At 47.7% G+C, this 27987-nt stretch overlaps 1 protein-coding gene and 1 non-coding gene across 2 annotated transcripts; both read left to right on the forward strand.

The window, feature by feature from the left end:
- The first annotated feature begins 797 nt into the window (after positions 1 to 797).
- FAM83D (family with sequence similarity 83 member D) lies at positions 798 to 23990 on the forward strand. Its single transcript, XM_068987652.1, has 4 exons — positions 798 to 1274; positions 14683 to 14850; positions 19175 to 19299; positions 22745 to 23990. The coding sequence occupies exons 1-4, from the start codon at positions 798 to 800 to the stop codon at positions 23721 to 23723; spliced, it is 1749 nt and encodes a 582-aa protein (XP_068843753.1). The 3' UTR covers positions 23724 to 23990.
- A 2705-nt stretch (positions 23991 to 26695) lies between these two features.
- Positions 26696 to 26830, forward strand: LOC138091936 (small nucleolar RNA U109). The gene has a single exon (XR_011145966.1). It is a non-coding gene; the product is annotated as a small nucleolar RNA U109 (small nucleolar RNA).
- The last annotated feature ends 1157 nt before the right edge of the window (positions 26831 to 27987 follow it).

The raw sequence follows: 27987 nt of genomic DNA on the forward strand, positions 1-27987 counted from the left end.
AAAGTAGATGGAGAGTGGGGTTTAGCCAGGGTTAGGGGTTCACCAGGCAGAAAACGGTGAGGTGAGAGAAGAGAAAGCTAGCTACCCTGAAGGGCAATCAGACGAGTAGCTATTATGATGGACCAGTATTTTTGAACGAATGAACGATTTAAATGCTGGGGATAAAGGCAACATGGCTGAGCCTCACTCAAACTCTGTGAGCCCTGGGGAGGCGCAGTCAGTGGGTCAGCGTGCCCCAGCAGGCTCCAGCCTCTCCTGTGTGTGCACATTCCTGACTTCCTTGGGCCTTGCGAGGGCCGCGCTGTGGGGCGGGCGGCAGAGGGCGCGCAAGGCTGGCGCGGGGGCCGGGCTCTCGGGTTTCAATCCAGGCTCTCTGCCTGTCCCACCGCCCCGGGTACCACAGCCACTTAGGCCTGGCACCGGCTATCTTGATGAACTCAGCTCCCCCCAGGGCTAGAGTGGGAACGCCACCTCGGAGCAGGCACGTAGTAGCCAAGATTTAAATTCCACCAAGCAACTCTGGAGCGAGAACATGGTCTCAATCGCCGTCTAACGAAGGCCTGGGAGGGGCGGGGCTTCGGGGGGAGGCCGGGCCGCGGGGCACCAATAGCAAGTTAGGTGGTGGAGCCGTAGAGGCAAGCACTGCGTCCTGACGGTGCCGTTAGAAGAAGGCAGCCAATGGGAGAGCCCGGGCGGGGCGGGGCGGCCAATGGCGCGGGCTGGTTAGATTCAAAGGTGACTATAAAGCGTCCCGCACGCCCGTACTGGCCCTAGCAGGGTAGCGTCCGAGCGCCGCCATGGCTTTGAGATACGATGGCTTGGACGAACTGCCTGCCGCCTGCTTGTCGCCGTGTGGGCCGCCCAACCTGGCTGAACTGTACAGCGAGGAGCGGCGCTTGGCGCTCGAGGAGCTGCTGGCGGGCGGCCCAGACGCCTTCTCCGCGTTCCTGCGACGCGAACGCCTCGGCCGCTTCTTGAACCCAGACGAGGTGCGCGCCATTCTGCGCGCGGCCGAGCGGCCCAGCGAGGAGGGCGCTGCGGCGGCGGCCGAGGACTCCTTCGGCTCGTCGCACGACTGCTCGTCCGGCACCTACTTCCCCGAGCAGTCGGACCTGGAGCCGCCGCTGCTGGAGCTCGGCTGGCCCTCCTTCTATCAGGGCGCCTACCGCGGGGCCACGCGCGTCGAGGCGCACTTCCAGCCCCGCTGCGCGGGCGCCGGCGGCCCCTATGGCTGCAAGGACGCGCTGCGCCAGCAGCTCCGCTCGGCGCGAGAGGTGAGCGGCGCGGCCCGGCCCCTCGGGTCTCTTCGGTTCCCGGTCGCACGGGACACCGTCTTCAAAAAATGGGAAACTCAGGTCTGCTAGGAGCTCGGGCCGGTTGGTCGAGGGGTTTCCCCAACTCTCCCCACTCTGTGTGTATCCCCTCGGATCCCCGATCCCCTCCCCGTCCGCTCCTTGTGGCCTGGGAGAGTGGGAGGAGTCTCCATCCCCAAGAATGCGAATTGTGCTCAAGTTCAAACTCCTAACATTTACATTCCCTGGGAGGGTGACCGGAAATCCTGTCCGTTCCAGCTTTCAGTTAAAAACCAGTTGTTAGATTGGCTGTCAGCCAACTCTAGATCCCACTTTCAGGAGTTCCTTAAGAGGTGTACGACCTAAGAAGCGCATAACCTAGGGGGAAATTCCTGAAAGATTGTCCCCAGAGACAGCTGCGGGGAGTTTCGAGTCTTTCATTGCTAGTTACCCCCACGTGTCTTGTAGAAAGCAGATGCAAACCAGAGGGGCCAAGAGCCCTGGCCCTTTCCCCTCCTGCCAGCCTGGAGGGGAAGTTGCACCTTCAGTGAATGGGTGGGGCAGGGAGTTTGCATTTCCATAGGCTGGAAAAAAAAAAAAAAAGGCAGAAAGCCATGCATTAAGTCTTCTCTCCACGGTGGGTTTTGGTGCCGTTGTCTGGCTCTTAAGTGTGATAAGGTATTGGGGTGCGGGGGGAGATTTTGTCTCCCTGCCAGCCTGGATGAGACTGCACCCAGGGTGCTGGGTACAGAGGGATCAGGGAGAAAGCATGTGGCACCCAAGGTGGCAGGGGCGTAGGGTGTAGCAGACACCTCCCTCCAGAGCCATGATCAACTGCCAACTTGCTTGCTGACTGGCAGTGCCCCAGCTTCCTGGCTGTTTGCCTGTGACAGAGAAAATACAGTTAAAGCTCCAGGTCGTGGTAAGACTTGGTAGGGCTTATAGCTGAATGTGTCTGACTGTGGTTATGGTATCTGTACATCCGATTGGTTGAAGTAGACAAGCTGGGGACAAGTCCTGACTTACCAGTGTTCCTGATGCCCAGTGCCCTTTGCCTGTTGGTGGGGTTGCAGTGGGTAGGGGATCCAGTAGGCTACTGCCTTACCATTGTGGGAGGATATATGGGTGCCACCTAGGCTGTTATCAGCCCTGCGGTGCATTAAGTATGCTGAGGGTCGTTTTGATGCTACAGACATTTGTGAGTTCAGTGGGAAGATTGGAAAGATGGGAAAACGCACCTTTTTAGAATAGGTGTGCATTCCCACGGAGAAGGCAATGGCATCCCACTCCAGTACTCTTGCCTGGAAAATCCCATGGACGGAGGAGCCTGGTAGGCTGCAGTCCATGGGGTCGCTAAGAGTCGGACACGACTGAGCGACTTCACTTTCACTTTTCTCTTTCATGCATTGGAGAAGGAAATGGCAGCCCACTCCAGTGTTCTTGCCTGGAGAATCCCAGGGATGGGGGAGCCTGGTGGGCTGCCGTCTATGGGGTCGCACAGAGTCGGACACGACTGAAGCGACTTAGCAGCAGCAGTAGCAGCAGTGCATTCCCAATGATCACCTCTAGGGGGAGAACTTGGGCACTTGGAACTTGGGAAAAGTAATGAGTGGGTCTCTATGAGAGAGGAATTGCCCTAACCTCTTGCTTACATGGCACCCCACTCCAGTACTCTTGCCTGGAGAGTCTCATGGGCAGAGGAGCCTGGTGGGCTGCAGTCCATGGGGTCGCTGAGAGTCGGAACGACTGAGCGACTTCACTTTCACTTTTCACTTTCGTGCATTGGAGAAGGAATTGGCAACCCACTCCAGTGTTCTTGCCTGGAGAATCCCAGGGACAGAATCCCAGCAGCCTGGTGGGCTGCTGTCTATGGGGTCACACAGAGTCGGACACGACTGAAGTGACTTAGCAGCAGCAGCAGCTCACTTACATTTGGGCTTCCTTGGTAGCTCAGATGGTGAGGCGTCTGCCTGCAATGCTGGAGACCTGGGTTCAGTCCCTGGGTTGGGAAGATCTCCTGGAGAAGGAAATGGCAACCCACTCCAGTACTCTTGCCTGGAAAATCCCATGGACGGAAGAGCCTCGTAGGCTACAGTCCATGGGGTAACGAAGAGTTGGACACGACTGAGCGGCTTCACTTTCACTTTTTTCACTTGCTTACATCCCGTTTTCAGTAGTACTGAAGGGGCGCTAGAGCTAAGACCAGTCCATCAACTCAGTGCTGGCCTTAGAAGGGGCTCAGGACTGATGCTCAGACTCCTTTGTCTTGTAGGCATTCTGTAATGCCTTCCTGGGTAGAACCTCCTGCCTTGTTCTCTGCCCTGTATCTTCAAGATTCTGTATTTGGAATGTGAACAGTTGTAAGTGAGAAAGTTGGTATGTACCTTTAAATCTGATAAGTGTTTTCAATGTCTTTTCCATATGCCAGATTACTTGCTTATTCAGTGCCTACTGTATATCAGACACTATGCCCCAGGGGCTGGGGCCACAGGTGAAGGACATAACCCTTGCCTGCACTTGAGAGTTGATAGTCGGCTGGTAGGAAGCAGTGAGGAGGTTGCTACAGGCTGAGGAAAGAAAGCTTTAAGAGGGGTAGCGGCCTTGGAGCTGGGTCCAAGTGGAGTAGTGGGGCTTGTCAGAACAGGGCATAGGGACCGGCCCAGAATGGTGAAAACGCCTGGCATTTTTTTGAGGCTGCCACGTTCCTCATAGCTGGAGCACCAGAGTATGTGTAGGTTAATGGTAGGAGAGAAGGCTAAATGGGGAGATGGGACCAGACTGTCGAGGGCTTTGCACACTACTGGAAGGACCAGTGGGAGCCATCGAAGGTTTAAAGGGAGGAGAGGGACATGATCAGATTGGTGTCTGTGAGATTCTGGTGGGAGCCTGCAGGAGGATGGGTTAGAGAGGGGTGAGACTGGTGTCAGATGGTTGTAAGGAGGGGTTGTAGAGATCAATATAAGAGAAGAGGGTCTGTGCTAAGGCACTGCTGGGGGTTGGGCAGGGGAAGAGTTTCTGGTAGAACTGACAGGACTTGGTCATTTGATGGACCAGAAGAGTGGCGAGGGAGGAGGGCAAGAGAGGGGGCAAAGCCAAGGAGAAGGTATGGGAAGAGTTGGGATTTTTTTTAGCTTGGGTGGGCAGTGATGCTACCAAATTAGAATATGGAGGGGAATGAGGCTGAGGGTAGGGATGGGGAAATGAGTTGGATCTGAGACACCCTAAACTTGAGGTCTCAGAGACTCTCTTTTGTTCAAAACAAAACAAAACAGAAAAGCATTGCTTTCTCCGCCAAGCACTGTTCAAGTAACTCCAAGGTAGGTGTGATTATGATTTGCATTTTGCAGGTGATGAAATTCAGGCATAGAGAAGTTCCCTTGCCCTGAGGTCATGTAGCCAGGGAATGACAGAGCCCAGGACTCAAACCAAGGCGTAGCATCTCTTAAGCACCGTTAGCCACCATGCTCTGCCTTGTGCCATGTAGAGATACCATCACTATTCCCAGGTGGAGAGACATCTGTGGAGGGATAAGGTGTTAGAGAGCTAATCCGGTGGCTGGTCTGTTGCTGCTGTTCCAGGTAGAAGTGTGTGTTATGTTCACAGGGGTGGCCGGGTCACTCTGGCCACATTCTTTGAAGTTCAGGATCTGTGATGGCGAGGACTGTGAAGATGCAGGTCTCAAGCTGTTTCTGGATAAGTTGAGAGGCCATTCCGCGTCTGTTCAGACGGTGAAAGCACTTGATGGTGTGATTGAGTGCTTTGAGTGGGTCAGTGTCTGTGCTAAGCCCTTCCCCTGGATTCTCTCATTTAACCCTCCTCCCAGCTGTAGGAGGAGACCACAACTAAGACGAGACCAGGCACAGAGAGGTGAAGCGGCTTGCCCTCTAAGTTCGTGTGTGACAGAACTGGGTGTGAACCCAACCCAAGCTTGGGCTCTTGACCACTCACCACTGCACAGGGCCCCCCTGCCACGAGGGAGTGTTGGTTCTTTGGTAGCTTTCAACAGTCTGGGTGTTTTTAAGGGTTTCTCAAGATGTGGACTTTTAGTTTCCACATTGCATATCAAAGAAACAGGAAAATGACCGCAACAGTTCTAGATCTGCCCTTAGCAGGAGGGAGACCGGAGTGGTCAGGGTATGGGCAGGAGAAGCCAGGCTCAGATGGTGAACAGCGGTGTCTGATCCTGGCTTTGCAGCCTCGCTGGATGGTTCTGGAATGGGTTTCATCCTCACCCAGGACTCAAACTGCAGTTTGAGCTGTTTAGGCTTGCAGGATGTCTGGCACCGAATAGTGCACACCACATATTGTGGAGACTGCTCACCTGCAGCCTTGATCATTCAGCAGGTGAGTCTGCCTGCCTTTCCACTCAGCAAGGACTTGTCCCAGGGTAGCTGGGTCCGAGGCTGTGAATCTGCCAGTCCCGCTCTTGGGAAAAGTTTCTGTGCACTTTTCAAAATGTGGGTCTGTTGTGTTGAGTGTGGTCCAGCATCTTATGAACAGCCTGGCTTCAGAGGACAGCTAGCTAACTTAGGGCTCAATTGTAGGAAATACTGTTTTGTACTTTTTTTCTTTTGCTTTGGACTGTTTGAGATCTGAGGTGTTTGCTTTTAGAAGAACTCTGTACAGAATCTCCCCTGAAATACATACTCTAGAATTTATCCCTGTACTACTATATTTGTTGATGAGTCATTCATTTCTTTGTCTCTGTTACCATGTGAATCAGGGTTGGCCTGGGCTCTGGGCCCCATGGATCGGGTGGGGGGCGTGGAGACTTTGCCTGGAGGTTCTCTGTGCCCTTACATGGCGGTGTGCTGTTGCCGTGGCTCTTGGAATATTCCTAGTGTCCGGATGGGAGCTCCCAGGCAAAGCTCACCCTTCTAGGGAGTCCTGCATTCCCCAGAGCCATCGTTCTTACCAGCCACCCATTCCCTATGTGCTTTTGTTCCAGAGGGACATTTCTGCTATGACCTCACCCTTGGGCATCCTTTTGATAACCTGAGCATTAGAAGAAGCTGTCATCGTGTTGACACAGAGTCCCACCTCCTAGGAGGAGTAGCAGTTGAGGAATCTGTCGGAGGCCCCCCATGTGCACGTGGCTGTATCTAAATTAGGGCCCTCCTGATCTTACACAACCCTCCTCAGAGTTGCAGTAGAACCCGTGCAGTGTAATCAGTTACTGTGCGGATGCCCCTCTCAACCAGGGCAGGCTTTCTCAACCTCGCCACTATTGGCGTTTTGGACGCTCTTTGTCCTGAAGGATCGTCCTGTGCACTGTAGGGTGCTGAGTAGCATCCCTGGCCTCTACCCAGTGGATGCCAGAAGCACTGGCCCCCACTGAAAAGCAGTGCTCACATTCAGAAATGTTTCTCCCAGGGAGGGGGTCAGGGGAAGAACGAGTTGCTGCTTTGATGGTTAGTTTCTGTAGGAGGTGATAAAAAGTTTTGTAAACAGACAGTAGTGATGGTTGACAATATTGTGAATGTAATTAAGGCCCCTGAAATATACACTTAGAAATTATTAAGATGGCAAATCTGTATGTTATATATTTTTCTACAGTTAAAAAAAAATCTCCAGACATTGCCAGATGTCTTCTGGGGGGCAAAGTTGTCCCCGGTTGAGAACCACTGGCCTAGGAAGTGGTTTAAGACCTTACCCACCAGACTTAAGTGTGGCTACTTTTTATTCCTTCCTTTTGATTTTATGCTTTAGCCTAAGGATTTCAGAAATCTTTCACCATTTCATCTTTCATCTTTTTAAATTGTGGTGAAATATATGTAACGAAACTTACCGCTTTTTTAAAGTGTACCGATCAGCGGCATTACGGACATTCACTATCACCACTGTATCCATCACCACCATCCAGGTTCAGAACTTGTCTCCGCAACTGGAACCTCTGCTCCCATCGAGCAGCAGCTCCCCACTCCCTCTGCCTCCTAGCCCCTGGCCCCCACCGTGCTGCTTTCTGTCTGCCGTCTCATTTCCTGGTTCTTTTTACCTGGCATCTGTCAGGCAGTTGAGAGAAGCTGCAGAATTATTCTCTGGTTCCTTTATGCATAAAAAATAAGTTCTCTCAGGAAGAGAAGTATAGGTATATTGGCTTTTTAAAAGCCCTAATGCAAATGATAGAACCTCTGGAGGGGAATTTGGCAATATTCAGCAAAATTCCAGTTGTATTGACCTGTGGACCTAGCTCTTCTGTGTCTGTATATCTGTCCCAAAGACAGATCTGATACTTAAATTGCTAATTTTGTAATAACAGCCCGTGAAACTTAGAGAAAACAATAGATAGGCACAAGTTCAGGTTTCTCTGTGAACACAACAATCTTTTTTTTGTCTTTCAAGTTGATATCAAGATTGTTATTTAAAGATACACTGGTGAAAAATATGAATAGGCCTGTGCAGTTAGCTGTTTGTTCCAGCACTGAGTATAACAGCAAAAGGCTGGAAGGGCTCAAACATCCTTCAGTGGTGGATTGGTGAGTAAACGAACCCTTCTGCACAGTGGAGTGCTTCCTGACCAATGCAGCAGCCTTTGGCCACCTGTGGCTATTTACATTTATGTGACTTAAAAGGAAATACAATTAAAAAAAACTCAGTTCCTCTATTATACTAATCATATTTCAAGTGTTTTAATTGCCGCTGGTGGCCAGTGGCTCCCGTGTTGGACAGAGCAGATACAGAATATCTCCGTCATCTCAGAAGGCCCTGTTGTGTGCAGTGGCCTAGAGCAGTGCGTATCATATGCTGCCTTTTATCTACAGGGGGATTAGAACATGTATATGTATACATATACACACATATGCATACTTCTTCAGTAATACAAGTGAGGATGTGTACACATATATGCTTATGTATTTTTTTTTTAATGGGAGAATAAATAAAAAACTAGTTGAAGTTATTATGTTAGTGGGGAGGGCAGAAAGGAAGGGACAAGAATGGAAGCCAGATGTCTCTGAATGTAGTGTGTTTTGTCAGTTGGACTTGGGAGCCAGGCAGATGTTCTGCATAATTAAAAAATAAAACTAACTCACAGTGGTAAGTCCCTGCTCCCACAAAACACCTCTTGATGCTTTCCCCTCCCTTTGAAAAAGCCCAGGGACTTCCCTCGTGGTCCAGTGGTTAAGACTCTGTGCTTCCAATGCAGGGAGCATGTGTTCCATCCCTGGTTGGGGAACTAAGATCCCACATATTGCACAGCATGGCCAAAAAATTAAAAATAATACTAAATTTAAAGAGAAAAAAGAAAAAGCCCAGTCCACCTGTGTACTTCGTGCTGGAACAGTGCAGAGGAAATGCCACCATATGTGCCTGGCCCTCACTCCTGGGGCCAGTGAAAAACGGGTTCTGCCACCCCAGCCTTCCCAGAGAGGCCCCAGGCCACTCTCTGCAGACAGAGGCTCCACTAGTACTTTAATCTGGTACTTATATTGCTAATTTTATAATAACAGCCCATGAAACTTAGAGAAAACAACAGGCACAAACAAATTTAGGTTTTGCTGTGAACATTGACATTTTTTTTGGTCTTCAAACTCTGAAGTTGGTATCAAGATTGTAAAAGAAATCTCCAGGAGGTCATTTCTGTTCTATTAAAATCTGTAATACTTGGGGAGAAAATACAGGTCTTTTGCTTTTTTTTTTTTTTAAATTTTATCAAGAAGCTCTCCAGAAGAGACAAGAGCCCTGGGAACTTCAAGGAAGTTGACTTGGGTGTTGTGTGCTCAGCGTGAGGAATTCAGCAGACAGGCTCTTGTTGACCATCAGACAGGCTGATGCTTCTTTGCACATGCGCAGACCTCTGGTAGAATTCTAAGCATCTCCAACACGTGTCTTTGCTTTATGATCATGGGTGGGAAGGGAAAGAAACTGAGATGCAGTGAGAAGTGGTGAGTGACATGGACCTCTTGCTCCAGGCAGAGGAAGAGCAGAATGAGAACAGGAATGACCCACCCTGTGTGGCCCCATGAAGCTCTCAGAGCCCCACCCTGCCCATGGTGGGTGCATGAATCAGACAGCAGAGCTCAGAGCGGCTGTGTCTGAGGATGCTGAGCTCAGGTAGAATGACTTACCCAGGAAAGGTGACAAAATGAGAACTAAGACTGTGCTAGCTGCCATGTGAAGGCTTTCTGCATCCGAGGAACCGTCAGGTGACCAAACCCACTGCAGACGATGCAGGTGGGTAGCGTTATTTGCATGTGATAGAAGCCAGCACAGTGGAAGTAACTTGCCAGAGGGTACATGGTGCTTAGAAGTGGGGGAGCCTGCATCTGTGTCCAGGTCTAACCCTGCAGCCTCATCAGATGTGCCTCCCAAGGTTTCCTGATTTAGTTCATTCAGAGTTAGCAAACCCGCCTGCAGAAAGAAGTGTCTGCTGCTGTCCTAGGGCATTACAAGTGTTGTGTCCTTGGTGATCATCCTCCCTGGTGAACTTAATCTTATACTTTCTGGAATACTCTACTTGATCCTTTCAGGATCTATTCTAAGCTCTCAATCATCTGAAGACTGAAATTAGATTTGCTTGGGATAATATTTAACACCTTTTAACAGGTAGCTCTGGAGGCGCCCAGACAGGGCTGAAATTCCAGCTCCTGCATTTGACTAAGTGTGCCACCTTGAACAAGACACAGAACCTCTGTGTGATTTATTTTTCTTTTCAGTAAATTGGAGATAACGATTAATGGGGTTTTCAGATCTCAAGATACTTCTTTAGAGCTTTTGGCAAACAGAAAAGATTCCAGTTGTACGTGGAAAGTAACATAAATGAGGGGGTCTGTGCAGGATACTCCAGGGGCTGCTGCCTGTAACCATGTGGATCACCAGGCCCCATGGTATAAGTCACTGGGGGATAGCTGGAGTGACTGAAGGAGGTAACTTGAGGTTGTGTCATCTGTGATGACGTGGGACTTGGCAGGAGTGGCTGCTCTAGATGCGGCTGCAGAAAAGCAGGAACAGCATGAGGGCCGGCAGCAGACCAGCCGTCCAGGCTCCGACAGCGGGGTGTTTCCTCTTTAGGTGTCATGTTAGGACCGACAGGCACAGATGGGCTTTGACCCGGAAAGACATTCACGAACCACTACTTGCAAAGCTTTCCAGCCCTAAGAGAACAGACAGACTCTGCAGCATGAGCTGTTACAGGGCAATGCCCACCTGCCCATGGGTCTCTCCTTGTCCACCCCGTGGTATGACTCAGGAAGTGGGAGTGATGACCACTTTCAAGTTCAAGTGTATCTTCTAGGGCATAAACACCAACGCCTCTGAGATGTGGCCAGCCCTGGAGAGCAGGTACTCAGCTGGCTAGTGGATGAGCCCAGGTCATAGCTCAGTTCAGTGAAGAGGCGGTCCTTTTGAGAAGCCCCAGGTCTAGTTCAACTCTGCAGGGCTTGGTTGCATGGGGGTGGGGTAGGGGGGTAGGGTGGGGGTCTGTCTTGAAGGAAGGCAGGCCTTACTGAGACTGCTTCCAGAAGTCTTTTAAGGGCCCTGCTCTAGAAAGAGGAGGCGATGTTGGCTACTGGGGGAATCAAAAGGAGAAACACCTCCATCCACCCTCTAACTACTCTGTGGGTGTGAGAGGCCAGTCCTAATCCAGTTATTTTCAATACACAGGAAATGTTGAGGCCTCAAAACCAAACAATGAAACTAATATCAAATTAGATACTTACTCACTACCTAACAATGGTGGTGTTTGTGCAGTTGTTTTGTAGGGTGATGAATCAAAATTCAGTTTGGCAGGTGCCTTATATACTATGGGCCCCACTTCTGGGGCCCTGCCCAGCAACCCTCCAACCCTCTCTAGCCTGGCCAGCTGGGCTGGCCTCCTTGGCTCTGTCCCGGTGGTGCCAGGGTGTACATCCAGCGACTCCATCATGCTGGGATGCCCCGCCTCATCTCCTGTCTCTCTTGAGGATGGGGACTGCCCCTGGATTTGTTTTTCTCTCACTTCTTATGAGTTCGACTCTCTTCTCACACGTGTGCATTCAGAACCCCTTTGAGATTTTATGCCACCTCACAATCAGTTTTGAAACCTCCCTCTCGGGATTGTTTCTTTTTCTGTTGTGTGGACCTGAGTTCGCATCTGACTCCTCTGTGACCCTCATGGTTTCCCACCTGGCCCCCCATTGCAACCTCTGTTGCTGATTTTTGTTCTTTTAGTCTTTTCTTTTTTTGGCTGTGCTGTGCTACCCACTCCAGTATTCTGGCTGGGGAATTCCATGGTCTCCATAGTCCATGGGGTTGCAAAGAGTTGCATACGACTGAGTGACTTTCACATGCAGGATGCAGGATCTTAGTTCCCCAACCAGGGATTGAACTTCGTGGAGCACGGAGTCTTAACCACTGGACTGCCAGGGAAGGCCCTCTTCCAGTCTTTGTGTGCTGTGCGCTCAGTCATGTCCGACTGTTTGTGACCGCATGGACTGTAGCCCGCCAGGCTCCTCTGTCCCTGGGATTTCCCAGGCAAGAATACTGGAGTGAGTTGCCATTTCATTCTCCAGGGGATCTTCCTGACCCAGGGATTGAACCCATGTCTCCTGCATTAGGGGGTGGGTTCTTTACTACTGAACCACCTGGGAAGCCCATTTCGGTCTTTAGTCCTCCTAAACATTTGTTGAACCTAGAAAGCAATACAGTAGGCGCTTAGGTACGTGGCCTTGAGTTGGAGGAGGGGGCCGCATCTTCAGCCTACGCCGCCATCAGTATCTTCTGTCCTGTTGGCTCCACCACTGCCCTTGTCACTCTTTAAACCTCCTCCTGTCCGTGACCCGTATGATCCTGATGCCTTGCTTGGCGTCCGAGACCTTCCGTGCTCCTGCACACTCTCCTGTCTCTTAGTCACGTGCTGTGGCTCCCTCTCCTGCATAATCTGCATTCCAGCCAGACTGGGGCAATACCCTGTCATTTCCTGCCTCTTCCTCTGTCGTCACGTGGCTTCCTGCTGGATGCCTTCCCGCCCCCTACCCCTTCACTTCTCTCCTAGCTAAATTGTCCTTATCTGTGGTTCAGCTCAAATGCCGTCTCCTCCAGGAATCCTTGGCTCTCCTCTGGGGGCCTGTGTTGGGTCTGCTGCTCCAAGGGAGCTGCTTTACTGTCTCCCATTCCCCGTGAAGTGTTCCCCTGATTTCATTGCCTCTTACCATGTATGTACCACTTGCCTGCATCCCAGGTCCTCGCTTTGTGGGTAAGTCAGGTGTGTGTCGAATTCTTTATAACCATTTTCCTACCTAGCACAGGCTTCCGCTCACTGTAGACCCTGAAAGAAGTGCTGGCTGCATAATCGAACACTGATTTCATGCTGAGCTAAGCCCTTTCTAGGCTTTGTCTCCTTTAATCCTTGCAACAGCCCTTTGACGTAGATACCAGATGCTGTTATCCATATCTGCTGGAGGAGGAGACTGACTGAGGCTCAGAGAGATTAAGCAATTTGCCCTGGGTCACACAGCTAGTAAATCACAGAGCTGGGGTCTGCTCCTAGGCCTTTCTGCCTTTCAGCCACTGAATTACATGGGATAGATACATCCCCAAATAGGATGTATAAAAACACATTCGAGAATATAAACTTCTGGAGATGCCACCAGTTTAGAAAGAATGCTTGTTTTCTAAGTCACTGTCTTCAGTGGGTTTTATAGCTCACACCTGGAATTTTGGCAACATTGGAGAAAGGGAGCCGGAGAGAGAAATACTCCTTCCCAAATTCACTCACAGCAGTGACTTCCCGGGAGCTGGCGTTTCAAGGTCCCTCCTCCTGGTATACAAGACTGTGCAATGTTAGAGAAAGATGGCGAAATCATCCCTTTGTCTCTGCGTTTCTTTGACATTCAAATATTGAGCTGGCCAAAAAGTTCATTCGAGCTCCCTGTAAGGTGTCATTGGATAATGACCCTTGAGTATTGTCCTGAGCTCTCTGGGACCAGAGGGATGGATCAGTCTTGTTCAAGGGCCTCTGCCCCCACAGAAGAGGTGAGACCTGTAAGTAAATCAGGAGTTAATGTGATGGGAAGAGTCCTGAGTTTTTACTGGTGAGGTTTTCCAGCCCGCAAAAGAGCTCCGAACCTTGGGCTTTGGGAGTTGTTTCTTAAGCTGACAGCCCCTCCCCACGCTGGCTCCCAACCCTAACTCTGACCTGAAGCAGGGGCTTATATGAGACCTGCATGTTTTGATGCCCCCACGGCCTTGCCAATAGTTAGCTGACAACCACGCTTTCAACCTGCAGAGGATGTGATGAGAGGCTTTGCCACTGGAGCGGCCTCTCTTGAGCAGGAAAGCTGGGAGCTGGTAGATATTTCTCTGCCCTGAACTGTCTGGACGGCTCAGACTCAGGACTGGTCACGTAAATCAGTGAGCAGATACCCGAAGAATCTCTTTTTACAGAGCACTCCATGTAACGTAGTCATTTAATGCTCACTAGGAACCAATTTTGCAGCTAAGGAGTAAGATTTTTCGAAGCAGCTATAATCTGCCTGAGGCCACATGGCAGCACCTAACTAGTCTGTGCTGAGTGACATTGATCAGCACAAAAAGAAATTGATCAGGAGGCAAAATGGAGCCCGGTCCTTAGGAAGAGGGAAAGGACTGGTCCAAGCTCCAGGGAAGCATCTTTAGGACATATTTCCGTGTTCTTGTTGTGGGCTTGCGCTGTGGACAGATATAAGAGAGCTGCAGAGAGCACGTTTTAGAAAGGAGAGTCTGGCGCTCTGGAAGCCATTTGGTTAGATCCTGACTGGTGGAGGGAATAGATGTCATGAGGATGTGATGGGCCGAGGCAGAAGGTGGGAGGATCAGCCTGCCTGGTTTGATCAGTTTCAAGCCTTGAGTCAGTGGTAGAAGGGGTGGTCCTTTCTAGATTATAATAGAAAATCATATTATGATCCAAAATCAGACAATAAAGTCAGGCTTGGAGACTGGTACACCCAGAAGGGGGCCTCTGAGAGACTCTTAAGGTTTTATATACATGTGTTAACAGACATAGACAAAAAGCCATCTGTCTAAGATAACAATGTATTAGCTGCAGAACCTGGATAACTTGCTGGTCTGAGCTATAAGACAAGGGTTTTAGTAAAGGAAGAGAATTGAATGGAACAGGTTCATAGAACGTCAAGGTAGTGGTTGAATTTACAGTTTTGAGAAATTTTTGGTGTGGAGGAGAGGGGCTGGGAGGCAGTTGGGAGGGTTAGCTGGGTCAGGTCCAGATTTGTAGGCTACAGTGGCCTGAGCATCTTTGAAAATGGAGAAGAGTCCATGGTGAGGGGAAAACTGATACTGCATAAGGAGAAGGAAGGAGGGATAGGGAGGATGGGATCCTTTGGCAGCTCCGAGAGGGGGTCTAGAGTCCTGACAGCCGGCTGTAAGGTGATGTCCTTATGGGTTGACCGCTGGCTTTTCTCCCTTCCCCACACCCTAGGTGATTGCAGTGGTGATGGATGTTTTCACGGACATCGACATCTTCCGAGACCTGCAGGAAATCTCTCGGAAACAGGGAGTTGCTGTGTATATCCTACTGGACCAGGCTCTGCTCTCTCAGTTTTTGGATATGTGCATGGATCTGAAAGTTCATCCTGAAGAAGAAAAGGTTTGTGTTACAATGTCTCTAGTTTCACCACAATCAGCAAGTAATGACGGTCAGTGAGCTACAGGGTAGTTGGTGGTGGTCTCCCCACTGGAAGCGGGGAGGGACTGGAGGTGTGAGCAAAGTCTTCTGCCTGAAGTCTCATTGGAAAGAATGGACAGAGTCAGGTTCAGACCTTGGCCTCTCCTGGCAAAAGGCTGCCTTGGAAGCTGCTGCCTTTTTTTTTTTTAGTGTAAAAATGTATTATACAATGATCGTAGAGAATGTTTTTTAATCTATAGAGAAAAAATGGCTAGTATTTTTCAAAGGAAAACCCCAAAAGTAATATCCTTATTTTCCAAAATAAGGATGTTCCCAGAAACATAAAATGAGATGGAAATCCTGGAAAGAACTAGACTGGTTTCTTACACACAAAGTGCTATTCTGTCCATCACAGTAAATAGCATTTCTCTAATGGGGAGGAAGGAGAAGCTGCTGCTTTTGGCCCCAGCACTGGTAGGCTCCGATTTTAATCGTGATGATCACCGTTTATGGAGTCCTGCTCTGTCCTTGGCGCTGTTCTAGGCTGTTGACAGTGTTATGCCACTCACATCTCACAGCAGCCCCATCAGGTGAGTGGTATAATACCTATTTTCAGATTGGGAAGTGGTGACACCAAGAGCCCAGGGTCTACAGCTAAAAAGTAGTGGGATGGAGTTTCTCCATCTGTCTGCTTGCCTCCAGCCCTGGTGTTCTTTTTTTTTTTTTTAATTTTTGACGGCAGTGGGTCTTTGTTTTTGTGTGTGGGCTTTCTCTAGTTGCACTTACACAAGCTCAGTCATTCTGTCATGCAGGCTGAGCTGCCCTGCGGCATGTGGGATCTTCTTGGACCAAGGATCGAACTTGTGTCCCCTGGATTGGCAGGCAGATTCCTAACCACTGGACCACCAAGAAAGTCTCAGCCCCAGTGTTCTTAATCCCTTTCATTTCTTGTGATTTTGAAAGTAGACTTTTTATATCCTTTGCACTGAGCATGAAAGAATTTGAGCCAAGTATCTAAGTGTAAGCTTATATGACTTCACTAGCTTGTTTTCGACAGTCAGTTTAAAAATGCGTCTGGTGAACCCAAGGGACATGCAAGTCAGGCCTGGAAAGTGCATCATGATCTAACCAGACGTTCAGTCTGCTCTGCCGTAGAGCCTGGCGAAGAAATTGAAGGTGTCGATGTTTAATTTCAAAGTGCTGTTGCTCTAATTGAGGCTGTGTGTGAGCAGCAGGCAGATCACAGAATAGCCTGGCCATGACTTTGAGTGATTGGCTCTGATTCATCCACTCAGCAGAAATCTAGGTGTATTTGCCAACTCAGTTGCCTGCTGTTGGTTGCTGCCTTTGGGGGGGGTGGTCTGCATCCTCTAGGAAGGGTCATAAGGAGGCCTGTCCCTTTGGCCTCACCTGTGGTCATATTCATGTCCTAACTTATTCCTTGGGATGCACCACCTTGCCCTGGTGCCTTCACTCACCAGGGCCTGCCTGTGCTGCTGAGTCTGCCCCTCACCTCTTGGGGGTGGCTTCTGCCCGGTCTGCAGGAACTTGGTCATACCTTAATGTGCAGGCACTCAAGGGTGCTTTGATTGTAAAGCAACTATACTCCAGTATAAAATAAAAAGTTTTTTAAAGTAAAAATTAAATAAAAAGTGCTTTGGGCTTCCCTGGTGGTCCAGTGGTTAAGAGTCTGCCTGCCATTGCAAGAGACACGGGTTTGATCCCTGGTCTGCGAAGATTCCACATGCCTTGGGGCAGCTAAGCCTGTGCACACAACTACTGAGTATGACTCTCAACCCCATGCTCTGCAACAAGAGAAGCCCCCGCAATGAGAACCCCACGCACTGCAAGTAAAGGGTAGCCCCCACTCACTGCAACTAGAGGAAGCCTCACAGCATCAAAGACCCAGCACAGCCATAAATAACTAATTTTTTTAAAAAATGTGTTTTGACCACCATCACCGAGGCCTATATAGTATTCAGATAAATGCCAAAGGGAAAGTTGCACAGAATCACACTGAAATCTGCCCACAGTGACGTTCTTCGTGTTTGTGTTATATGCAGATCCCTTGAAGCTCTGCTCAGGAATATTATCCAGGAACCCCTCCCCCGCCAGGACCATGTGCACCTCTATGGAAGTTTCTAGTTTTTTTTTTTTTTAATTTTGAAATAATTTGATTTACAAAGGTGTTAGAAAAACAATATAAGGCATCCCTGAATACTCTGTGCTCAGAGTCTCTAAATGTTAACATCTTGACAAACTTCAGAACAAATTTCAAAATCATGAAATAAACTTGATATAGTCCTATTAACCTATTTTACACACATCGTGAATTTCACGAATCATTCCATGAATGCCTGTTTTCTTACCTAGGATACAATCTGGGACCATATCTCGCATTTAGTTGCCATTTCTCCTAGCTTCCTCTCATCTGCAACTGTTCGTCTTAGAGTCTTAACGCTTAATGGAATTTGTCTGACTGTTCGTGTTAGAGTCTTAACGCTTAATGGAATTTGTCTGATGTTTCCTCATGGTTAAATTCATATTACGCATTTTGGTTAAGAATAGCACAGAAACAATGTTGTGTTATGTCATAGTTTGTTTTGTCTTTTGTCTTCATTATGAAATAACGACGGAAGTTGTGAAGAGAGGAAGATAGTATGAGCACATACAGGTTTCCATGTATCCTTCACAGTTTTCCCCAACAGTTGTAGCTTATATAACTTACAGCACAACACCAGAACCTGGAAATTGACATGGGTACCAGGTGGGCCTGCTGTTCTGTGCCATTTTATCCCGTGTGCACATCTGTGTGACCACCGCTGTCAGAATTCAGAGCTGTTCAATCACCACGAAGATCTCCCTCACGCAGCGTCTTTATGGCTGCATTCACTCCCCTCGGGCTCCCTCCCCTGGGTCTTTCATCCCTGGCAACCACTAATTTGTCCCCCATCTCTGTCATTTTGTCATTTAGAGAACATTTAGAGAACGGTATGTAGATGAATTCCACAGTGTGTGACCTTTATAAAAAATATGTATTTTTTTTAATTGGAGAGTAATTGCTTTACAGTGTCGTGCTGATTTCTGCCATGCATCAACATGAATCAGCCTTAGGTATACGTGTCCTCTCCTTCCTGTGTGTGACCTTTTGAGACTGGATTTTTTCATGCCCTTGAGATATGTCCAAATTGTTCTGTGTATCAACAGTTTCTTCCTTTTATTGCTGAACAGTATCATAGAGAATGGTTAAACCACAGTTTGTTTAACTGTTGACTCACTGGTGGATATTAGGGTAGTTTCCAGTTTTTTACAATTATGAATAAAGTTGCTATGAATATTTGTGTACAGGTTTTTGTGGAGATGTAGGTTTTCACTTATTTGGATGATGTTATGTCTTGCTAAATTAACTTAATCATTAATTTTCTGTCTCTTGGTCCTTGAAGGTAAGGAGCATGCCTTATATCTATTGTCGCAAGACTTGGTACATAGTAGGAGCTTTTGTTGTTTGTGGAGTGAATGAGAGAATCAAACAAAAATCTTAGACATTTACTTTTAGTGTGTAAGATTTCTAGAGATACAGAGCCACTGTTCTGCTCCAAAGAATTCAGATTGGCTTAGTATTTTGCATTCCATTGTATATACATTTATGTGTGTCATTCTGCAAGGATAATTTTACAATATATGGCCCCAGTGCATCACCAGAGCACCTTTTTGGTAAACGCATACTTGTGGGAGAAGTAACATTGCTGATTAAGCCACATAATATGAGTGTTTCCGCCTCAGAAACCCTGTATTTAGAGAAGGCTTGTCCTCTCTTCCTGTTCTCCATACCCATTATGGGGTGGGGATAAGTGTGGATGGGCTGTTATTTATTAGCAGTGCTGTTATACAAGAGGAGAATTGTCAGCTTAGCTTCTTTGAGTCTTTGTTAAAATGTTACTTATTACTAGCATGTTTTCTTTGATGATCTTGTCCCCCACATTTTGTTTCAAAGTCATTGTTTGAATTCTGTTGTTCAGTGTCTCCAAAAAGTGAATCTTCTTTTAGAGCACACGTCCACATGAACTGAAGGTCTCAAAAATAAATATGCATGCATAAAAAAGCATGCAAGAAGATGAACTTACGTGAAGTAGCATTACTTAAGTCCTGAGACTCACCTGGCTCCTGTACTGTGGGCGTTGTTACCCAGCAGTGTAACCTCTCATCTGCCAGTACGTTTATCTGTTCAGAATCGTAAACTAAGGCTTCTTCTACCATGTGCTCACTGGATCATTCATTTCTTTTTCTCCCACTCCCCTACCAACAGCTGATGACTGTCCGGACGATTACAGGAAATATTTACTATGCCAGGTCAGGAACTAAAATTGTTGGGAAGGTTCATGAAAAGTTCACACTGATTGATGGCATTCGTGTGGCTACAGGCTCCTACAGGTGAGTTTCTGACCCATCCATGGTTATTAATGTAAACTTTTAAGAGGAAGTGCACTCTATGAAGGTGAAAGCCGCTTTTGCCTCTCAATGTGAGCCTTTATGGGCAAGTATACCTCTGTGTGTGCATCTGTGGGTGTGAATAGATGTGAATAGGTTAGTCAGAGCCTCTTCTTCTTGGAGTGGGTCGGGCCGGGGTCCCCTCCATTGCTTTGTGGTTCACAAACCTAAAGAGCAGAGGTTGAAGCTTATCTGGAGACCTGACAGTGAGGGAGTCCTTGATTCAAGGCTTAGCCAGGCTTGCAGTGGATGAATTAGGGATTAACAGTGACTGGAATAGGGGGGCTTCCCTGGTGGTTCAGCATGAAGTATCTGCCTGCAGTGCAGGAGATGTGGGTTCCATCCCTGGGTTGGGAAGACCCATCCTCTTGGAGAAGGAAATGGCAACCCACTCCAGTATTCTTGCCTGGGAAATCCCACGGAGAGAGGAGCCTGGTGTGCTACAGTCCAAGGAGTCGCGAAGAGTCAGACACGACTAAGTGACTAAACAACAGCAGTGACTGCATCAGTCTCAAATCCTGTCTCTCCAGGCCTTCTACCCACCTTGTCCCTGCCCACTTGAATTAAGGGTGGTTGTAGGCATTGGGCTCAGGATGGAGGGCACAGCTGAAGCTGCCTGCTTTAATCCTTCACCTTGATTCAAGCCTCATGATTTGGTGCTTTAGTCTAGAAAGCAGATCCGTGCTTTTGGCTCCACCTTTGAGGTCTCCTGTTGGCGTGGCATCTTAGGGTAGAGAGCAGGGAATTTGAATGGAGGGTGAAGATAAGGAGTGGTAAATGATAATCTTCAGAGGTTAAGATATACCATTTTTATGGATGTGGCTCTGATGGTGGTGTGTTTTGCCATCTCTGTGTTAGACTGTCTGATGGTATATGTGAGCTAAGGTGTGTCTCTGCAGTTTAAAGAAGAAAAACTATATTTGAAGAAGCAGGCAGCCCTGAGTGATAACTGAGTGTCAGCCCTGGGTAAAGGTGGGTGTGTAGAGGCTTGTGTGAGAGGAGGCAGGCAGATGAAGAAACTCTTGGTGTCTTTCTTTTCAAACAGTACCATTATTTCTCAGAACAATTCAAACTCCTCCTCAAGACTTCCTTTTATAAGAAGTTTGGCAATAATAGGAGGAAACGAAGATTTTTACCCACAGTAGGATTAATCTATATTAACCAAACTTTCCAATTGATTTTTGACTGTTCTGAACTATAAAAACTGTTGCTGAAACTCAGCCTCTGTTCACCAGTGCCAAATAGAAACACAAAGACAGAGTTTTAGGTGAAGTAGAAAAGAGTAGCTTTCATTGCTTTGCCGAGCAGAGAGGGCTCTTGATCTCAAAACTCTGTGACCCACCCTGGAGGGGCTGGTGAGAAATTTTATTGTGTTCAAGGAGCAGGGTGTAATCAGCTTGTGGACAGTTTTCAGATTGGTTGGCATCAAGGTGAAGTTTCAAGCTTCATCAGCCTTCTGGTTTCAACCAGTCTGGGATCTATGTTCTTGCAGTCAGCAGTTTTCATATGGAGGGTTTCTGCTTCCTGTAGAAACAATTTGGGATGTGCATCAGGCCTTTATCTCTATCTTTCAGGGAACTAGGAGTTCCGTGATTCTGCTCTGTGGCAGATTTATAGTCTAAATTGTTACCGGTTCCCCAGCCCAACAGTTCTTTGTTTCTACATCTTCACATTTCCCAACCATTAACTCTTGAGTTGGCATTTTACTTCAAAAGACAAGGACACAGTGGCTCCAACAACTACCTCCTAAAAATGAAATATGCTTCCATTGAGAATGAGAATAAGGATAGGTTTCATTTGCTGAGGACTTTTTTAATCCTGGTGCTGGATAAGGGTCTTGTTTACATGATCTTACTGATGGTTTTCAAAAGGATCTTTCTTCTCCAGCTCTGAAGGCAGTTGTCACATGGTGAATTTGCTTTAGCCTGGGTTCTTGGTTACAAGAGACAGAGTTGCTACTATGTTTTATGATTTCTTCTGTAAACACCCTACTCCTGATACAAATTTTTCTGAGTCAGTGGGGTGATTGCATTGGTACAGAAAGCTGGCTCAAACTACTTTATGCAAAATGGAATTTACTGTCTCACCTAACTTGAAAAAGGTACCGTTGGTTTTCAGTTCATCTTGACCTAGGGGCCATGCATTTATCAGAGCACCATGTCCTATTTCTGCTTTTTTCTAGTTGATTTTTTTTTTTTTCCGACTGTGCTGGGACTTCATTGCCACACATGGGGTTTCCCTAGTTGCGGTGAGTAGGGGCAACTCTTCATTGCAGTGTGTGGGCTTCTCACTGTGGTGGCTTCTCTTGTTGGAGAGAAGGGATTCACCTGCTCCATGGCACAGGGGATCTTCCCGGACCAGGGATTGAACCCATGTCCCCTGCACTGGCAGGCAGATTCTTAAATCACTGGACTACCAGGGAAGTCCTCTCATGGATCTTTATTTAGTCAGGTTTTCTACTTGCAGACAGAGGTCCAGGCTCCCTTCATGTGAACTTCAGTAGCTATTTATAAAAGTGAGAGACTTCCTCTCTCTCTCTCTCTCTGATGGTATCATGCCTTGCAAAATTCCTTGGCTCTCACTGGCTTACCACCCACCCTGCGTAGATCCCCTCGTCTAAGGGGTGGGATACTCTGGCCAGCCTGGGTCACCTGCCCAGCCCTGCTGTACCTGGAGAGGGTGCCTCCAGGCAGCTGGCTGGGCTGGCATGAGTGGGGCCCTGTCACCATAGGAAGGAGGCGGCACACTGAACCGCCAGGGGTGCGCGGCCTCTAATCAGCTCTGCACGTGTGTTGAGCAACAGTGTCATCATTCGAATGACAGGCCTGTCTCCTCTTTGGAAACAGCAGCGTGGGCGAGGTAGTGAGGAGCACTGCCTCTGTGGTTCTCAAGGCCTGGGGCCCAGTCTAGGCTCTACCACGAGCTTCCCCTGGGACATCGCTAGGCACGTACCTCACTCCTCAAAGGAGAGCGCTGCCCTCAGCATCTTAGGAGCCCTTCTAGTTTTTAGCAACTCTGAGGCCGAGGATCATACATTTTAGCCTGTTGGTTGAATACTGGTCTTTTTATTTTTTAATCTTTTGGCTGAGCCCTCTAGCACGTGGGATCTCAGTTCTCTGACCAAGAATCCAACACGTGCCCCCTGCAATGGGAGGTTGAGTTTCAACCACTGGACCGCCAGGGAAGTCCCTTTTTGACTTCAATGTTAACATATTCCTAGGTTATATCCTGTGTTAAGGCTAGCTGGAATTCACACTGCATGGTAGGGTGCTGTCACCTGAATTGTGACTCTTATGTCACAGGATGTTTGGGCTTTATAATCAGGTTGACAGTAAGTAAATGAAGATCAATCATCCTTATCAGCTTCTGTTTGTTTCTAATCCTGCAGTTTTACATGGACGGATGGCAAACTAAACAGCAGCAACTTAGTGATTCTGTCTGGCCAAGTGGTTGAACACTTTGATCTGGAGTTCCGAATCCTCTACGCACAGTCAAAGCCCATCAGCTCCAAGCTCCTGTCCAGCTTCCGGATCAGCGGCAGGTTTGACCATCTTGTCGACCAGAAACCGCTGTCCAAGGAGCTCACGCTGGGCAACCTGCTGCGGCTGCGGCTGGCCAGGCTCTCGAGCACTCCCCGGAAGGCTGAGCTGGGTGGCGAGGAGGGCCGGGCAGAGGCTGGGTGCGGGGCCTCCAAGGCCTCCACCATCAGCGAGGAGGACTACTTCAGCAGCCGCAGGGACAGGCTGGAGGGCAGGAGGGCGACTGATGCCGCTACTCAGACAGAGCCCGGAGAGGAGACTCCCGCTGTGAGCACAAGTGACATGGGGACACAAGCCAGCGTGGCCGCGGCATGCGCCGGGACCCAGACCACAGTGGCCACCAGGGTGGTGAGCTCCCAAACTGTGGTCCCCACCACATCAGCCACCACCCAGACTGACGTGGACGAGGGTGTTCTCGCCTCTCCCGGAGGCCAGTCTAAGGAAGGGTCACCAGTATCAAAGATGTCTGTGTCGTGCTCCTCCAGTTTGAGGTCCTCCTCCTCTCTGTCCTCCCAAGGCTCTGTGGCCAGTTCCATCGGCTCCCAGACTTCCTTCAGATCCACTGACTTTGCCACGCCTGGACACCCCAAGTACTGGAGCACCCCCCACTTCGATCTGTGCTTCAGAGACTCATTCAGAAACTTGAATAAAGAGAGACAGTTTCACTTTGCTGGGATCAGGTCCCGGCTCAACCACATGCTGGCCATGCTTTCAAGAAAAACATTCCTTACCGAAAACTACCTCGGTTTTAATTCCGGAAGTTTTGCCAGATCATCTGCTAACTTGCTGGCGGTTAGAGAAATCACGCTTTATCCATCCTATCAGTGACGGCTCTACGCATTCAGAGCTCCTGGCCTCAAACAGGCTTGCAGTAGATGTCACTGGAGCATCCTGCTTTTTGGAATGTCTCCTGTCCTCATTGCCTTTCCTTCACTCTGATTTTCTTTGAATTCGATGAACTGCATAGTATTTTATGTGCTTTATCTTTATTTTTATCATGTATAAACCCAGTCTTGGTTTTATGGTTTAAACACTATGGGTACAGCTTCTTTGCACAGTTTTAATATGGATAGCTCTTCAAGAGAATGTTTCAGGGTTCTCAGGTAATTCAGGTAAGAGGTTAAATATGTGTTACATTTTTAGACTTATGTGCTCTATTGTTTTAGAGGTTTGAATTGCTAGTTTTCATGATCAAAATCCTGTTCAGGAAAAAACCTCAAAACTCTGTTTCTTAGGTGTGTCCCTTTTTGAGGATATCTGTGTTCTTAGCATTAAATAGATGTAAACAAATCTTGTTTGGTGGTTGCTCGTGTCTTTTTTTTTTCCTTCTTTTCTGGCATTTTTCTGTTTAACTCTAGGAATGTGTTACAAGTAAACGCACCTCATAGCTATTTATGCATTTGTTTTTTTTTTTAATAGTCTTGGGTGGAAAAGTAGATGACCGAAATTATAAAAGAAAATATTTAAGTTAGATGACATCAAAAAAGTGTCAGGGTCACACCTTCTCTAGAGATATAAATATCTATGTCACTAGTTCTACAGTTTGAATGAGAAAACTTGCCAGCAATCTCAGGTCTCTTCATGTGCTCTGTGTTGTCTTTTCAGAGAAAAAGCTGTTTAGACAAGGACTTTAGTTCTGTGCTTCTCTGCCAGAGAAGGCCTCCGTTGTGCATCCTGGATTCACCCTGATATTAACTGTAGTGGCCTCATGGGCCTAATTTCATCAGATGGGTGTATTGGCAATGATTTAGCAATCGGATATCCTGCAGTAGGGGCAAAAGAGGGCAGTGACAATTATCCCAGATTCCTAGTCCAGTGGCAGGCAATGAGACTAGTTTCTACACCCTGCTCGTCAGCGCTGGCATGCCAGTGGAATCCTGTTTTCATCTAGTCTCTTTTGTGCATGGGCAAAAGAAAGTTAGTTGATGGCTTCCTCCTTCTGATTTGATTGGAGCAAAAGAGATCTGTAATAGTGGAGGGTGTTGTCTGCCACTAAGCCACAGGCTGATGCACCTGGATCTGAGCAGGCCTGCGGGCTTTCACGCGTGCACTAGGACTCCTTACTGGTCAGCAGGTTATTTGCTGGGTTAGTGCCATAATCTGAGCTGGAAAGCAGACCAGACAACTAGTTCCTGTCTGTCTGTAAACAACTCTGGCCCAAACCTCAGATAAACATATTGTTATTCGAAATTATTTCCAGACTTAGATAATTTCCTATGTGCTATCTGTGACCCTCTCATCAGAGGAGCAGTTGAACAGCTCTTACTCCCAATTTTCAGGCGAAGGGACTGAAGCTTAGATTAAGTAGCATATTCAGAGTCACATGATTGGTAAATGGTGACAAACATTTAAACATAGGTTTTCAGATTCTGAGTTCAGTGCTTTGAAATGTGACTATTTCTCTACAAGGAGTAGAGAAGCATTGGAGTACCTTTTTTTGTTGTTAATTAAAACATCTATGGATGTGAGAGTTAGACTATAAAGAAAGCTGAGCGCAGAAGAATTGATGCTTTTGAACTGTGGTGTTGGAGAAGACTTTTGAGAGTCCCTTGGACTGCAAGGAGATCCAACCAGTCCATCCTAAAGGAGATCAGTCCTGGGTGTTAGTTGGAAGGACTGATGTTGAAGCTGAAACTCTAATACTTTGGCCACCTAATGTGAAGAGCTGACTCATCTGAAAAGACCCTGATGCTGGGAAAGATTGAAGGCAGGAGGAGAAGGGGACAACAGATGATGAGATGGTGGGATGACATCACTGACTCAATGGACTTGGGTTTGGGTGCACTCCGGGAGTTGGTGATGGACAAGGAGGCCTGGTGTGCTGCGGTTCATGGGTCGCAAAGTCGGACACGACTGAGCGACTGAACAGAACTGAATTAAAACAATTTTCTTTTTTTGGCCACACTGCACAGCTTGTAGGATCTTAGTTCCCTGACCAGGGACTGAACCAGTTCCCTCAGCAGTAAAAGCATGCATTCCTAACCACTGGACTGCCAGGAAATTCCCAGATGCACCTTGAGAAATAGCAGTTAATGCCATGGTGAATTGAAAACATTAAAACTTGAGCTCATTCACAAATGCAGGTATGTTTGAAATTTCAACTCAGTGTGTTCTACAGAGCTATTAATAGGCATTCATAAAAAAGGATCTGTGTTCACTTTGGCAAATGGATCAGATAAAGTTAAACAGAATTCTTTGTTGCAGGACTACTGAGACTTTGGAATGAGGTATTTATCACCGTGACTTTCTCAGATGAGGGCAGGTATATGGCCCATCACATACTAATGACTGCAGAGCCCCTTTTTTGTGTGTGGAATAGGATGCAAAAACCCATTATTTTCTGAAAGCAATGCCAGTGATTAGAAATAAGAACAAGAGGGACTTCCCTGGTGGTCCGGTGGCTATGACTCCACTCCCAATGCAGGGGACCTGGGTTAGATCCCTAGTCAGGGAACTAGGTTCCACATGCCGCAACTAAGACTCTTCATTGCCAGAACTAAAGATCCCGCATGGTGCAACAAAGATCAAAGATCCTGTGTGCTGCAACTAAGACCAGACACAGCCAAACAAATATTTGTTAAAGAACAACAAGAGGTACATGGAATCCTAAGAAAACGGCCAGGACTGTCAGAGGGAGCAAAGCGTTTGTGGTGCTTGAGCTTTCTGAGGGGGAGATCTAAGGACCACCTGCAGCAGTAGTCATCTGGGGTCCTCGTTCAAAATGTTGATTTGTTGACCCCAATTCCAGGGAATGGGAGGGTGAGTATGGCAGACTGTTTGGTTCAAAAATATGTGTTGCTTTGCATGTGGAAATGTCTGCTTCTCATTCCTTTGGAAGCAGGAATACATCCATAACATGCTACATTAAAAAAGGAGTTCTCAGGGCTGCCAACCTTCCAGGAGAGGTTGAGTAGTAGTATATTTCTCCTACATTAGGAAAAAAAAAAAAAAGTCCCTCCCTGGGAGAGAGTTATACTTCATCTGTTTAATGTCAGACTTAGCCATTACAACTTGGCAGTAAATATTTTAGTGTATATCTGAAAGATTTAAAACAAAAAGCATAACCACAATACCTTGATCACACCTAAACGTTTTGTAGAAATTTCCCAATATCAAATAGTGTTCAGACTCTGCTGTCTCATTATTTTCTCCCTGATGAGCTGTTTGAATTAGCTATACAGTTGCAAGGTCAACCCAATCATATGGCAGAGTTGGCACTTGAAAAACTGAAGAAGTCAACTGAAGAGATGGCCACGCCACTTCTGTGGGCAGTTGGGTTGGGGAGTATCTACCTTTTCCATATAGGATTCCAAGCAGCTGACAAGAAAACCTAACATACAAGAATCACATAAGTGAGAAGTTACATGAGAGAAACCAGAGGGTAGGAAGTTAGGAAGGACACTGTCAATACACACCACCATGACTGACACACTTTGGGCAGAGCACACACTTTAAGCTTCTCAGTAGCCAAGGCAGAGAAGCCTGGTCAGATCCAGCACCCACAACGTCCATAAGATTAACTCCAGGTACAGGAAGAACAATTCTTGGCACAAAGATCAGGTGAGAATTTCTTAGAAGAATCCTTTTATAAAAATGATACCGTGAAGTATTCTGATAATAAACACGACGACATGTTCTGGGGTGTGCCCAAACACCAGACTCCACAAGGTGTTTGTCTAAAGCTAGGAAGCAGTTGAATGCATTCACACATTCTGTGAGTATGGAATACATACCTTATGTGAGTATGTTCACAGAGACAGTTATTCTAGGATCCTGGTGCCATGCACCTGGAAATATATCCCAATTTGCCTGGCAGAGGTCCGGTTTACGCCCCTGAACCCGGCCTTTCACTCTCCAATAAAACATACTGTTATCTTACCTGGAAAGCACCTGGCAGACCTTGCCCTCCCCAACTCACCTTGTTCCATAGATGAACAAAATTTCTCAGGCCTACATGATAGAGACTCTCCTAGTATTTAGCTGAGTCTCTCCTGGTGGATTCTCCACACCCCTACCCAGATTCCTGGAGCTGAGTAAACACTTGTTTATGCTAACACCTGTATGAACCTGATCATTTGTATGCAAGTGAACA

Source organism: Capricornis sumatraensis, chromosome 15 (genome assembly GCF_032405125.1).
Source record: "Capricornis sumatraensis isolate serow.1 chromosome 15, serow.2, whole genome shotgun sequence".
NCBI classification, from domain to species: Eukaryota; Metazoa; Chordata; class Mammalia; order Artiodactyla; family Bovidae; genus Capricornis; species Capricornis sumatraensis.